This window comes from Taeniopygia guttata, chromosome 1A, assembly GCF_048771995.1.
Source record: "Taeniopygia guttata chromosome 1A, bTaeGut7.mat, whole genome shotgun sequence".
NCBI classification, from domain to species: domain Eukaryota; kingdom Metazoa; phylum Chordata; class Aves; order Passeriformes; family Estrildidae; genus Taeniopygia; species Taeniopygia guttata.
In genome coordinates, this window is record NC_133025.1 from 2259331 (window position 1) to 2273866 (window position 14536).

General features: G+C 40.5%; 1 protein-coding gene across 5 annotated transcripts in view; it reads left to right on the forward strand.

Moving 5' to 3' along the window:
- CHCHD3 (coiled-coil-helix-coiled-coil-helix domain containing 3) overlaps positions 1–14536 on the forward strand; it is a 129577-nt gene that overhangs the window by 67481 nt on the left and 47560 nt on the right. For 3 of the 5 annotated variants that reach the window (XM_072917245.1, XM_030289960.4, NM_001245599.1), the window contains 2 exon segments: positions 9983–9997; positions 10894–10977. In XM_072917245.1, coding sequence (XP_072773346.1) covers positions 9983–9997; positions 10894–10977 — 99 coding nt within the window. 5 annotated transcript variants of the gene reach the window in all.

Here is a 14536-nt window from a genome sequence, read left to right on the forward strand (position 1 = left end):
TGCTTTTGAGCACTCACAGCACTGGGCAGGAAAAAAAAAAGACTGAAAAAATTGACATGTTTTAACAACCCCTAAAAGAGGGTGGTGGGGTTTTTTTCCCCCATTATTATAGATGTACTTGGCAGCTTCTGTTTTCCTGAAGCATCCCATTGACTGGGATGAAACCTCTTTTTTAGAAAGCACTTTTAAGTGTTTGCTTTCCCTTCCAGATGCTCTCACCCACAGCAGAAAAAAACCCCGTTTGTGTTAAAATAATGGTGTTCCTTTAGAAAATGCAGGGATTGTGGAGTCTCCAAACTCTGCAGAGACAGCACTCAGGCATCACTGGGAAATGGGAAATGGGAAATGGGAAATGGGAAATGGGAAATGGGAAAAGGAAAGGAAAGGAAAGGAAAGGAAAGGAAAGGAAAGGAAAGGAAAGGAAAGGAAAGGAAAGGAAAGGAAAGGAAAGGAAAGGAAAGGAAAGGAAAGGAAAGGAAAGGAAAGGAAAGGAAAGGAAAGGAAAGGAAAGGAAAGGAAAGGAAAGGAAAGGAAAGGAAAGGAAAGGAAAGGAAAGGAAAGGAAAGGAAAGGAAAGGAAAGGAAAGGAAAGGAAAGGAAAAAGAAAGGGAAAAGGAAAGGAAAAAGAAAATTAATCTTTCCTGAGGCTACACAAGGAGTTGAACCACGGGCACAGCACGGGATAGTGTTTCCTCAATTTTGGGGGAATTTTTGGGAGATGCAGGAAGGGCACCATGGATTACTTGAGCAGGGACACCTCCCACTGTCCCAGGCTGCTCCAGCCCCAGTGTCCAGCCTGGCCTTGGACATTCCAGGGATCCAGGGGCAGCCCCAGCTGCTCTGGCAATCCCAGCCCAGCCAGGAATTCCTCATTCCCAAGATCCCATCCATGGCTGCCCTCTGGCAGTGGGAGCCATTCCCTGTGTCCTGTCCCTGCAGGCCTTGTCCCCAGTCCCTCTGCAGCTCTCCTGGAGCCCCTTCAGGCTCTGAGGTTTCTCTGGATCCTTCTCCTCTCCCAGAGTGGAAGTGGGAAGGGAGAAGCCTGAGGAGCCACCAGTGGTGGTTCCTGTGGTGAACCTGGGCCATGGAATCACTGTCCCTGTCTTCCATGTGCTCCTCAGCACTTCTGTTCTTCTTCAGGCTGGAAATTGCTCTTTTTGCTGCCTGATTTCTCAGTGTTCAGGACGACGAGGCTGATTTTGGGAAATTCACTGAGCAGAGATTTGCTCAAGCCATTGGATCCAGTCAGGGTTTGTGGCTCAGCAGTATGAAATTCCTCATTAACTCTTATTTTCCCTGCTGATGAGATTCTGTTGTTCTATACCTGGAGTTCCATTTAACAGCAGTTCATCATCCCCTTCAGCTGTTGCCCCAAACGAGGAGGGGCAGCTCTGCACAAAGCTCTGGGTGTGCATCTGTCATCCCCATAGAAATTCTCATCTTGAGTGTGGTATAAAAAGCTGGCAAGGTCAATTTTAAACTTACTTTGTTTACCTGGCTGTAAAAACAGGAGCTGAAAGGGGCTGAATTTTAGGACTCAAATCACGTTTTTTGTCAGACACCACTAGAAATAAAATAGTTCCTTGGAGTTTCCTTCTGCTTATGATCTCGAGTAATTGACACATGACATGTTTCAATGTAGTTAATTGTTTATAATAATATTATATTGTTAAAGGAGGGTCAATGCTTCAAGGAATCCAGAGTCTGAGGTAGCTTAAAGGTAAAAGTGTGGATGTTTTCAGAGGTAATACAAACATCTCAACTTTCCAGGTTTTGCTGAGCGATCGGCTTCGCTGATAACTTGTGGCAATGAGTTCTGCAGGTTAATTATGCATTTAATTGGTTTCAAATTTGTTGCTTTTCAATTTCACTGTTCACTGAATATTTCCTCGGTTTTGTATTATGAGAGAGAGTAAATAGGAGAGCCTGGCTCACCTTTTCTGAACATTTAATTATTTTATGTACCTCTCTCCTGTATACAGAGCTCTTCTCAGGGGTTTGGTCTTTATGTATCTCCAGCTTTTTCTTCTCCAAAACTTTCCTCTGCAGTGACCAGAATATAAATATACAGAGAGTGACCAGAGCCCTGTGAGGATGTGAATTTTATTTATAAGAAATACTGTGCTTTCAGTGTGGTACTGTCTTCTCCTTCCTCTTTTCTTCCTCAATCTCCTTCTGTTTTTATTTTGCTGTTTTAACACATGGGACAAATTTTCCTTGGCTTTTCCTGCAGGAAAATCAAGTTTCTCTCTGGGGTTTTGTGATCAGGATAAAAAAGCTTCACTTGGCTGGTGCTGACTTGTGCCTCCATGTTGTTTTCCACTCATCCTCATTGGATCCATCCCTGGAATGTCCAAGGCCAGGCTGGACAGTGCTTGGAGCACCCTGGGGTAGTGGGAGGTGTCCCAGCCATGGCAGGGGTGGCATTCAAGGTCCCTTCCAAAACCCTTCTGGGATTTTTCCTGCCATGATCTTCTCTGGTTTGATCTTTTTGGCCACTTCAATCCAGTAATTTCCATGAAACCCTTGAGGATTTCATTGAAGTTCATCATTACTCACTTTACATTTTTCTGTGCATAAGATGCTATTGAATTATTTTTGAATATCCTGTTGGACAGCTGGTTTATTCCTTCCAAGTGTGACAAAAATTTACACTAAACTGTATAAACATTTTAGTAGAACCATGTAGAACCATGGTTTTGGAACAATCCCTGCAGTGTTAAACCCTTTAAATGTTGTGTCAGCAAATGTTCATGGCAGGGATTTCAGAGCATGGAATAGAAATGTCAGCATCAGTCCCTCTCTTCCATGTTTTTCCTGCCTCAAATTACTTAATTGTATTCATAACTTTGAGGGTTTGTTTAGTTGCCCAGTCCCAAATTCCTGGCACACTCAAACATTTACCATCTGAACAGATCAAGGGCTTATTAAAAAAAAAAAAAAAAAAATTGCAATTTATTTTTCTACTATCATTCACAAAACTCAAGTCTTTGTTTCCCTTCCTGTCTTGCATTAAATCAGCTTTTTCTATCCATTTTGAATATTTTCAGTGCTCAGAATATTATTTATTTCTGTTAGAATAACACAAACACCAGCAGAGCTTGAAGTATAATTATGTTAAACACTGCACAGATGTGTAGTGAGTTCCAGCCTCTGCCCTGGAGACTCTGCAGTCAAATGAGAAGAGAAATAAAAGTGCAGTGAGTGGAAGTTGGACACAGAAATTCAATGACACGTGTTATAGGATTATATAAAAGGAAGATGCTCACCAATAATCGATGCATAAATCAATCCTAGCCCCTTTCAGAGCTGCTCTACTCAAGGTAATAATTCTCTGGTGCTTTTATTTCAGAATAAGTTGTTCAATCTTTAAAAAAAACGCTGAAAGACCAGCATTGTAATTTAGTAATTAAAATACAAAGAGCATTAAATCTTGCTGTGTTCTCCCACTTTCCCAAGGCTTTGCTGGGTCTTTGTTTGTAGGTAGTAATTTAAAGAGTTATGGTAACTACATGGTATTAACTTAGGATTTTCACACTTAGTTAAATATTTTATGGATATAAAGTAAAGAACTGCAAACTGTCCTGTTAATTGTTTGAATTGAGTTTTCAGAGTGCTGGAAAAAATAAAAGAGTGCTAAAACCTGACTTATTAATTGGGAAAAATGTTTAGTTTGATATATGTACTCACCACTAGTGTAAATATTTTTTTTACCACATTAATTTTTTATGTGTCTTAATGCCAAAAGGTCTATGGGGAAAGCTGGACATTCTAAAAGTCCAGCAAAATTATCTTCCCTTGCCAATGCTGAGACTAACCCCTGAATCTCACTGTTAAGTCAAATATTCTGTTTAAAGATGAATTTGTTTCTGAGTTACATCTTCAGTCTGAAATTATCTGCTGGTTACAGGAGTTAGATCTTCAGTCTGAAATTATCTGCTGGTTACAGTTCTTTTATTCTCCAACTGAAGAGGAAAATCTCTGGGAAATAAAATGGCTGCATAATTTGAGACAGAATCAATGAGTTTGGATGGTTTTTTTTATTACTAAATAGAAGAATTCAATTTAACAAGATCAAAATTCCAAAAAAACATGGCTAAAATACCTTTAAGGCAACAGATATGTGAATTTTTATTGCCTTTTTGAGCATCCAAAGATGAAGGTTCTGCTTATGTTGTATCTTCCAAATTGAGAAACACCTGATGTAATTACGAGTGACTCAGTTGTTTGTCTTGAGCAGAAATCAATCCCTTGAATAGCAGAGCAGCAATAAATATCCTTTTATTTGCTGTTCCAAAGTGGATTTCCCTCCTTGGGCATCGTCACTTTTTGCCTCCAATGGGAATTGGCTCTCAGGATCACAGATTGGGCAGCCACTTCCAATGAGGCTGGGAGGGAATGACATCAATTCATGCAGAGTTTGGATCACTTGATAGAAAAAGTGGGATATTCACAGATGGAAAATAACTCTGGAGAGCAGCCCCTGATGCTGAGAGGCCTCTAATAAACACAAAATACAGGAGGTTTTCAATGGGATTCCAAAATGAGATTGGCTCTGAAGGGGCTTCAATGAGCTGAATTTTTATTGCTTTTATTAAAGCAGCATCCCTAAGAATTATTTCACTCTTTATGTGCAGTCCATTGAATCTTTAGTTTACAAAGCACGAGAATTGGGGCTTTTAAAATGATGGTAATACAGTACTCTTGATAAGTGGTGCTGGGGTTTGGACAAAAGAATGAAGAGTCCTAGGTGGAAAGCTTAAATTTCCACATTTTCTCTGAATATTTGGGTATGAGGCAACTGAGTTGCAAATTTCTTCTCTCTGGCTTGGTTTTGGACTTCAGTGGTGAATTTTTGGAAAGGCGGTGCTTCCTTAAGTTTTGCTTTGTTTTACATCATGTTTTGTTTAAAAATGCATCAAATACTGGCTGACTGTGCTTAGCAATAACTTTTCTTTACCCTTCTGTTGTTTAATTTAGGAATTGAAAAGTATTTCTGCAAAATCATCATTAATATCAATTCTGAACACGGTAAAAAATGGCAAAAATATTTATGATTTGCTACAGTAGCAGTGTAAGAACAAAGATAGATGTGTAACACAGTCCTAAATCAGTTTACTGACAGATTTTTTTCCCTGGATTTTACAGGATAACTGTCCTCTTACTCTGTTTTATCCACTTTGGCTCATGGGGAGCAGTCTGCTTCTTTCACTTTAGTGAAAAACTACATATTTGACATGTGACTGAAACATCAGAAGCTGTCAGCCACGGTTAGAGACAATATTTGAATTGCTACAAATACCTGGCAGCAGTACAGATAGTCTTTAAGATGTTTGATCTCCTTGGACTGTGTTGGCTGACTGAAAAGCATGGATAGAGTTTCAGGAATAAGTCATGCCTCTCTTTCATTCCCAGTGACACGCAGAGATGTAATTCAGATTTTTTTCAGCCTCTCTTTTTCCTTTGAACCACGGTTGGATGGAAACACGAGCCTTTTCTGCCTGTTGCTAATCACTAGAATAGTCATGAGTGTATTTTAATTTTTATTTGCAAGGAATTAAAGTCTTCAGAGTCTGTTGTTTTGAAGCTGAGCAAGCCAGATGGTTCATTTGGAGTTTGGTGAGAAGTGGCAGCTTTTCTTTAGTGCTGATACTGCACAAGGATGGGTTGGACAGGGCTGGTGGAAGGAGTTGGAATAAGATCATCTTGACAGTCTCTTCCACTCCAAACCAGGCTGGGATTCTGTAATTGCTCATTTCTGGTCACTTGGTAGAAATGTGTGATATTTCTGACCTCGTTTTGGGGTAGAATCATAAAATAAATCAAATTGGAAGAACCTAGGGTCCTCTCAAGTGAGTGAGTGGTCACTCAGAACTTCCCTCCTGCTTCTCCTCCGTGAGCCCTGCCCAGGGTCTGAGGGACCTTGCAGATGGAGAAGGCTCAGCAGAGCTTTTCTGTCTCGAGGCTGGGAAATTCTCAAACCCCAGCTGGATACGGCCCTGGGGTGCCAGCTGTGACCTCCTCCTTGGCCCTGGCTGAGCAGAAACCTCTGGGATCTCTCTGGATATCTCTGCTCTCCCTAAATCTTCCTCCTCCTCCTCCTCCAGTGTCCCACATCCTGGAGGGGCTGCCCAGGGAGGTTTGGAGTCCCCATCCCTGGAGGTATCCAAGGAATGCCTGGAGGTGGCACTCAGAGCTCTGGGCTGGGGACAAGGTGGGGACTGGGCACAGCTTGGCTGGGATGACCTTGGAGGGCTTTTCCTGCCTGAGGGATTCTGAGATTTTCCTTGTTTTTAGCTTTTTATTCTGGCATAGTAGACTCTCTTTACTGGGGTGATGCCTCAGAGTTCAGCTTTTATATTTTTCACATTCTGAGCTGCTTTAGTGTGTGGGTCTGGGCTTCACATTATGGGATGGTGAGCTCTCTGCACAGAGCAGGGAGACAAAACAATTCCTGCTCCAGCTGGGCACCAAGGACAAATGATCCAAATCTCAGCCCAGGAGCACAAACACCGTGGGCTGGAGAGAGAAAAACAAGCAGGATGGGACTGCCTGGGCTAAAGCTGGAATGGGACAATGAACTCCAAGGTGCCAATGGAGCAGAACTGATCCCAGGGAGAGCCCCCGGGAGCGCTCGTGCATTTTGGGGCCATTTTGGTTCATTTGGGTGCAGCCCTGGCTGGGCTCTGGTGCTGCCCAAGGTGGATCCATGGAGGAGATCCTTTTCACAAATCCCAAATTTATTCTTTAGCTCAGCCCAGCCTCTGCTCCAGCTCAGCCTTCTCAAGGCATCAGGGGCAAGAACCTCAATGAATTTCTGCCTTGGTGGAGAGTGACGTTCCTGTGGGTTTTCCTGTGCGTATTCCCATGACTCACATTAGGATTGGAATCTGTAACTCTTTCCTTGGCATTTGTACATTTGTGTTTTTCTCCTTTGGTCTATAATGAGTTTCAGTTAATGAAGCTTCTTGTCACATCTTCTGTTCTACACTAGATCCTTACTTGTTCGTAAATTCAATTTTTTAATTTTCTCCATTAGCCTCCTCCTCTCAATGTGATCTTTTTTATCTGCTCGACTCACTCTTTTAGGACTTCATTATTTTTAGAAAATGTACTGTAGCACATTTAGTGGTAATTACAAAGGCTTGTTTTAATTACACTTGTCAAAGACTCCGTTTTATGATGCATTATTGGTGCTGCCATTTCCAATTCTTAACAATTCTCCACTTTCACAAGTGGAAATGAGCATCCCTCTTTTCAAGTGATGTGTGCACATGATTTTCTTTGTGCTTAGGGCTGATTTTGTGCATAGTGATAATTTAAAAGGAATTCTTGGAGTTTGTGCTGAGGGACAGCTCCAAACCTTGGACTGCCAAAGGCTTCAGGAGCCGAGTGTGAAATCTGCCTACAAACCTACATTAAACCACCTGATAATGGTTTTTTATTCACTCCTTAAATGATAGCAATTTATGACCACACACACTTGGAATCTTGTTCCAGCCAGCAGTGAATCCCTTTTTATCATTTTAAAATTTAATTATTAAACATAACTTTTCAACTGTTGATCTGTTCTACCTCACAGAGGACAAAATAAATGTGTTTTTGTTGTATGCAGTGTGAGCAGGCCTTGGTTTTGTCACAGGATGGCTCTGCAGGTGTCCCTGCAGTCAGGTACAATGTGATTCATGGAATTTTTCATAGAGAAAAATCCATTTTTCCAGAGGTGGCAACTCCTGTCAGTGCTGTACCAAATCCAGGTGCTACCTTTGAAAACCAAACTCAGGTTGGCCTTTAATTGGTTGGTCCAATTTCCATGTGATTGTGAAGAACCTGTATTTAATATTAGTGATCTGTTTTGGGTATTAAATTTGGGTGATTTGGTAAGCAAAGGTGGCTTTTTGAAGCTGTTCTTTAGAAAACACCCAAACAAAGGTTTTGTTTGCAGAGATTTTCATGAAGAAACAACCAACCTGTTCCAGTACCTCAGTTCCACCTGAAGTGCAGCATTCAGCTAATTGAAAACATGGCTATTCTTAATTATTTTCTTGCAGCTCATTGACATTCACAGCGATCTTGTTGCTGCAGCCCCATAAATATAATATTACTTTACAGGTTTTTTATTTTGGCACTCAGTTCTTCTCTATTGGCATATTTATAGTCTCCTGTATAAATGAATAATTTTATTTATTATTTATTCATTTGAACTTTACTGTGTCTGTGTTACTGTACAAGTGTCAGAGGTACAAAAAGTGTCTGTGCAAAAAAGAGGAAGAAACTCTTTTTTGCCGAGTTTTTTTCTTGCCAACCAAATCTTCCAGTTACTTTCACAGCCCAGGGAATCAAGCCTTTGGATAAACAGATTATTTAGTATTTTATATACAATATTTCTCCTTTATCAGTGACAGATCAGCGCAATGAGCAGTGTCTCTGAAGAGCAGTAAAATCCAGCTGGTTTGATGATTAGTTATTTTGAGGGGTGACAGGGAACCAAACCCAAAAGTCAACCCAAAAATATATATTAGATCTGGAATGTGAGATATGGCATGTTAGATCTGGAATATGAGAGCTGGAATGTTAGATCTGGAATGTGCAATATGGAATATGAGATGTGGAATATGAGATATGGCATATGAGATCTGGAATATGAGAGCTGGAATATTAAATCTGGAATATTAGATCTGGAATATGAGGGCTGGAATGTTAGATCTGGAATATGAGGGCTGGAATGTTAGATCTGGAACATTAAATCTGGAATATGAGATACAGAATGTTATATCTGGAATATGCAATATGGAATCTGAGATGTGGAATATGAGATCTGGAATATTAGATCTGGAATATGAGATAGGTAATATGAGATATAGAATGTTACATCTGGAATATGACATCTGGAATATTTGATCTGGAATGTGAGATATGAACTATTTAATATGAAATATAAGATACAGAATATTAGATCTGGAATATTAGATCTGGAATATGAGATAGGGCATGTTAGATCTGGAATATAAGGTATGGAATGTTAGATCTGGAATATGAAAGAGGGAATTTGAGATCTGGAATGTTAGATCTGGAATATGCAATATGGAATACGGTATCTGGAATATGAGATATGGAATATGAGATAGGGAATGCTAGATATGGAATATGAGATGGGGAATGTTAGATCTGGAATATGAGATCTGGAATATGAGTTCTGGAAAAATGATTCATGGAATAGTAGATCTGGAAGATGCAATATGGAATATGAGATCTGGAATATGATATACAGAATGTTAGATCTGGACTATGAGGTAGGGAATGTTAGTTATGGAATATGAGATCTGGACTGTGAGATCTGGAGTATTAGATGTGGAATATGAGATCTGGAATGTCACATCTGGAATATGAGGTGTTCTGGCACAAGTTTCTAGAGAAACTTGGCTGCCCCTGGATCCCTGGAAGTGTCCAAGGCCAGGTTGGACAGGACTTGGAGCAATCTGGGATAGTGGAAGGTGTTGGGGTTGGAATGAGATGATTTTTCAGATCCCTTCCAACCCAAACCATTCCATGAATCCGTTTTTGGGAGAGGATGGTTTTGGGGGACACAAAACCTGCAGTGAATTTTAGGGGTTCTGTAACCAGGAATTATCTGTAAGGAGAAACAAACCATGACCAATACAAAACATGGGAATTTGGCCGGGGAGTATTTAATGGAATGAGCTTTGGAAAAGCTGTAATTAATGAGGCAAGGCTGATTTAAATGCTGGTGTACAGGGCGTGTGTTCCATGGATACATATATAATTTTTTTATTCATCCAAAATATGGCTTTTGGGGGTATTTTTGAAGAAGTTGCACAAGAGATCCCAACAATTTCGAAATAGTTTTCTGTATATTTCCTGACACACCTGACATGCATGTGGGTTTTTTGTTTTTGCTTTCTTTCTGTTCAGCATTATATAAAAAAATTAATTTGAATTTTAACATTTTTTACATGCTTCAGGACATAGAAACAAAGGTAAGCAGTTGAATGAGGAAACAACAGAAAATCCAAACTTCTTAATGTACTCCCTGGGTGTTTGCTAAAAAAACCCAAAAAATTCATCTTAACAAAGTGAATCAAATCTTGTATCTGTAGAATATGTGGTGTAATTGTTGTAATGACCTTTATTAGATAATTATTAGTCACTAAAGATATTTTATTAAAAAATGCTGAACCTGGAAAATACTTTCATTGATCATTTAGGTGTTAAATCCTTCATAGCTTGTTAACAATCACTTGTCTGCTATTTACACTGCAGGACTTACAGCTTTATATATTTTTAATAAATTCTTCTGTGCATGTGTGCTTTTTAAATGTTTCTAAGTGTTTTTAAAATGCTTTTCTAATTTTTATTGAGTCTTCTTAATCCTTGAAAATGGGAAATACTGCAGATGAAAACTCAAAACCATTGATTTGCTGGGAGCAGTATCTGTTAAAAGAACACTCAGGTCACACTAGGATTGAAAATCTAAATATTTTAAATTATTCTATATTATTTTAGATTCTTGGACATGGGAGTGATCCTGTGGTCAAGTTTTTCAGCTTAGTGAATACTTCAACCAGCCTGGGAGTTTCCAGAGGAGTGATTGCTAATTAAACAGAACAGGAGACTTTTGAATGCACTCAAATATATAAAAGGATTTTGTTCTTCCAAATATCCACCTGTTTAGAATTAGGTTTCCCTAAGTTTAGAAGTGATTTGCCAAGTTAATTCAAATGAAAACCAAAAATGAATCCCAGCCTGGTGCATTCTGGTTCCAAATCCATTTGGGCAAACTCAGGCAGAGCTGTTGAGGAGGGGAGGGAAAAGCCCAGAACTATGGAAAACATCCTTGATTCAGTATTTTTATTATTCTGTTCCTTTTTTTTAGGCCAGGCAGCTTGAAGAGAAGGACAGGGAGCTGAAGAAACACGATGCCTACTACAAAGAGCAGCTGGCTCGGCTGGAAGAGAGGGTAAAACCTTTTTTTTTTTTCCCTTTAATGAACATTTTTTCCCATTTTTTCCCTTTCTGTTCATTTCTGCTCCTAGTTATATTTACAAGATGACTTTTTTAAGGAGATAAAGATTGAAATTCTGGCCAGGGGGGTTACTTTTGTATTGCTGCTGTTGTTTCTGGCTTAATATTGACAAGGTAGAAGGTTTGATGGGAGAATATTTGTTTTCTTTACTAACAAAGTTCTCATAGCCACTGTGGGATTTCATCTGTCATGGTAATTACAGACAGAAAAATGAAATAATGAGGTTATTTTATACCAACGCTGATGAAGAGCCTGTAGAAGTGAAAAAGTGTCACCAAGTAAAATAATTTAAATTAAAATAACAACAAAAAAGAAAAGTGAAGTGTGAAGGGACATAGTGAATTTCTGCTTTCAGTGGGTGGAATTAGTGATTCCTCCATCAGTGCATGGAGAGTTTAATTTTAATTCCAAGTTTATACCATGTTTAAAAGGCACTTCTGTGTCTTTATCTCATCACAGACTTGAAATTAAACTGTAGAGAGCAGCTTGGGAAGCTGTGGGACTTGCTTACAGTGGCTTAACATATTGCTGTTAACATTCCTATTCTTTACAGGGTATTATTTTATAGGATGTTAATTTCAAATAATTACTGCTGTCATCATTTGCTGGCTCCCAGGTTGGTTGTAACCTCCAGCCTGAATACATTTGCCTCCTTTACCCCTCTGCCTTATTCCTGAGCTTATATCTTGGTGATTAATTCGGATTTTTTTTTGGTGTTAGTTGTGAAAATTATGAACAAGATACATATTCATTGATGCAGCTTAGCAGGCCAGAAGAAAAACCCTTGTTTTTCTGGATTAGGAGGAAGAACATGTTGCATAAATTACCAGTGTGTGTAATTGGTCTTAATGAATATTTTAAATCGAGGCTACATCCGACACCGTGTCGGTGTTTTGTCCTCCCTTTGTGAAGATGACATTAATGAAGTCCCATGTTCTTGGCAATGAAAAAGAGTTTGAAAGGATGTGGGGAAATCAGTTTAATGATTCTAAATCGGTGCATTATTTAAACATATATTAAAATGATTTAATCTATTTCATTTAAAATTTAAGATCCTCCACCAAAATACTCCACAGAACACTTTCCTTTTTCTCCAGTAACTGGCTTGATGTTAGAGGAAAAAGCTTCAGTGGGATTTTATCCAGACTGGATTTTTCTGGGGTGGTTGTAGCTTTTAGCATGGAATAATTAATGGCAAAAGATGTCTGATAAACCATGAATCTTGGACAGCTTTTTCTTTCACCTTTTTTACCTTTCATATCTTTTTAGATGTTTTTCTTGGTCATTTTTCACATTCATGTAGGTCACTGGCACAGTGGCTTCACTTGCTTCTGTTAGTGAAGGCTCCAATGTGTGTAAATACATTTTTGTGCTGTGCAAGGGAGAGAATGAACTTTAAATAACTTTCTTTGAGTTCTGCTGGAGTGCCACCCCCAGGGGATGTGAAATAGGAAATTCTGCCATCTCTTGGTGTCTCTGCTTGGCTTGGAAATCCCTGAATTCCTTGTTTTCCATCCTGGGTGAAGTTTGCTCTGCGTTCAGAGTGGAGTTTCTGTGGTACCAAGCCTTCTCTTTTCATTCTGACTCCTTATTTGTGAGGTAAAATCCTCTGCTTTTCCAAGCTGTCATCCACTTTGTCATCAAGGTAAGTTTTCATCTCTCTCCTACACAAAAAAAAGTGCTGTTCCAGCTCTGAGAGGAGCGAGCTCTGTGTTCCAAACCTGACATGGAATTTCTTCAGAGAGGTGAAGATTTCAGAGGGAAAACCTGGACAAGCAGAGGAGTCACAGCTCCTACAATCCCATCTTCCCTGGGGGCTTCTGTGCTGGGAATTTTGAAAATTGGGATGGATACAGAGTTTTAAAAAAAAATAAAAATAGAAGGTCTAGAAATGACAGAGGTCTAGAAAGGAAAGAGGCTGTTTGTTGTTCCTGAACTTGTCCTGATTTCAGTGGAAGGTGCACAGAGACAGAGCCAGGCTGCTCAGCAGAGGGAATTTTGGAACAGGAGGTGGGGTGGGAGCAAGTGGAGCTCGGAGAATTCATGTCAGAATGAAGAAATGTTCAATCTGAGTCTGTCACCTGTGACAAAGAATGCTAATTACAATCTCAGATCATTCCCACATCAAATAAGCACACTTTAAAAACACTTCAGTTATGCCTGTGTGGTATTTCTGCCTGTTGCATCATGGAGTGTCAGAGCTCATCTCGATGATTAATTGGCTTTTTGATTATTTAGCCTTTTCAATTAGAAGCTTCGTATTTGTGTTCTTCAGTGCTGCTGAAAAAACAATGCAGACGTTGATAATAAAGGGAGATGACAACAGAACAGATTAGTGTCAGCACAGTGTGCTCCTTATGAAGAAAATTATCCATATTCAGTGCCAGATGAAGCCTGTCAATTATAAAATATTTCAGTGACTGAGGAAAGATGCTCAACCTTTACAGGGTATTAATACAGGACAAAATAACTGTGCACAAGTGACAGCTGCGATAGTAAAACATCAACAATTCTATTCTCAGGGGGAATAACTGTTCATAAATTTGGTTTATGTGCTAAAAACCTTTTGCTACTTCCCCAAAACCCAGCAATTCCCTGAACAGCTGCCAGTGTTTCTAGGTCAAAGATAGCACATAAGCCATTAGTTATTACATGCTCCACGGCAGCAGAGCAACAGCAGAGAGTTTAACAAAGCAGTTAAAGAGCAGCCTTGCCCTGCCCTGCATCTGACTGGGGTGTGCAGCTGTGATTTAGGTGGGGCTTGGAAGGGAATTTGTCACTGGTTTTCATTGTCCACCCAGGGGATGAATGTGGTTCTTGACTACAACAAAACTCAGAGATAAAACAGTGCTGAAGTAATTTAGTTGTTGTGCCCCACACTCTGTTAATTATTTACTTACAAGTGCAAGGTCCTGCACAAGGGTCAGGACAATCCAAGCACAAATCCAGGCTGAGGGGACAAAAGGATGGAGAGCAGCCCTGGGGGAAGGACTTGGGGATTTTGGTGAAGGAGAAGCTGGACATGGCCTGGCCATGGGCATTGGGAGCCAGATGCCCCCGTGGGCAGCAGGGGAGGGGTGGATTGTGTCCCTGTGCCCCACTCAGGTGAGACCCCACCTGCAGAGCTGCCCCAGCCCTGGGGACAACAGCAGAGGGACCTGGAGCTGCAGGAGAGAGCCCAGAGGGATCCATGGAGCTGCTGCAGGGCTGGAGCCAGGCTGGGAGAGCTGGGAATGTTCCCCTGGAGAGGAGAAGGATCCAGGGAGAGCTTCCAGCACATTCCAGGGCCTGAAGGGGCTCCAGGAGAGCTGCAGAGGGACTGGGGACAAGGCCTGCAGGGACAGGACACAGGGAATGGCTCCCACTGCCAGAGGGCAGCCATGGATGGGATCTTGGGAATGAGGAATTCCTGGCTGGGCTGGGATTGCCAGAGCAGCTGGGGCTGCCCCTGGATCCCTGGAATGCCCAAGGCCAAGTTGGACAGGGCTTGGAT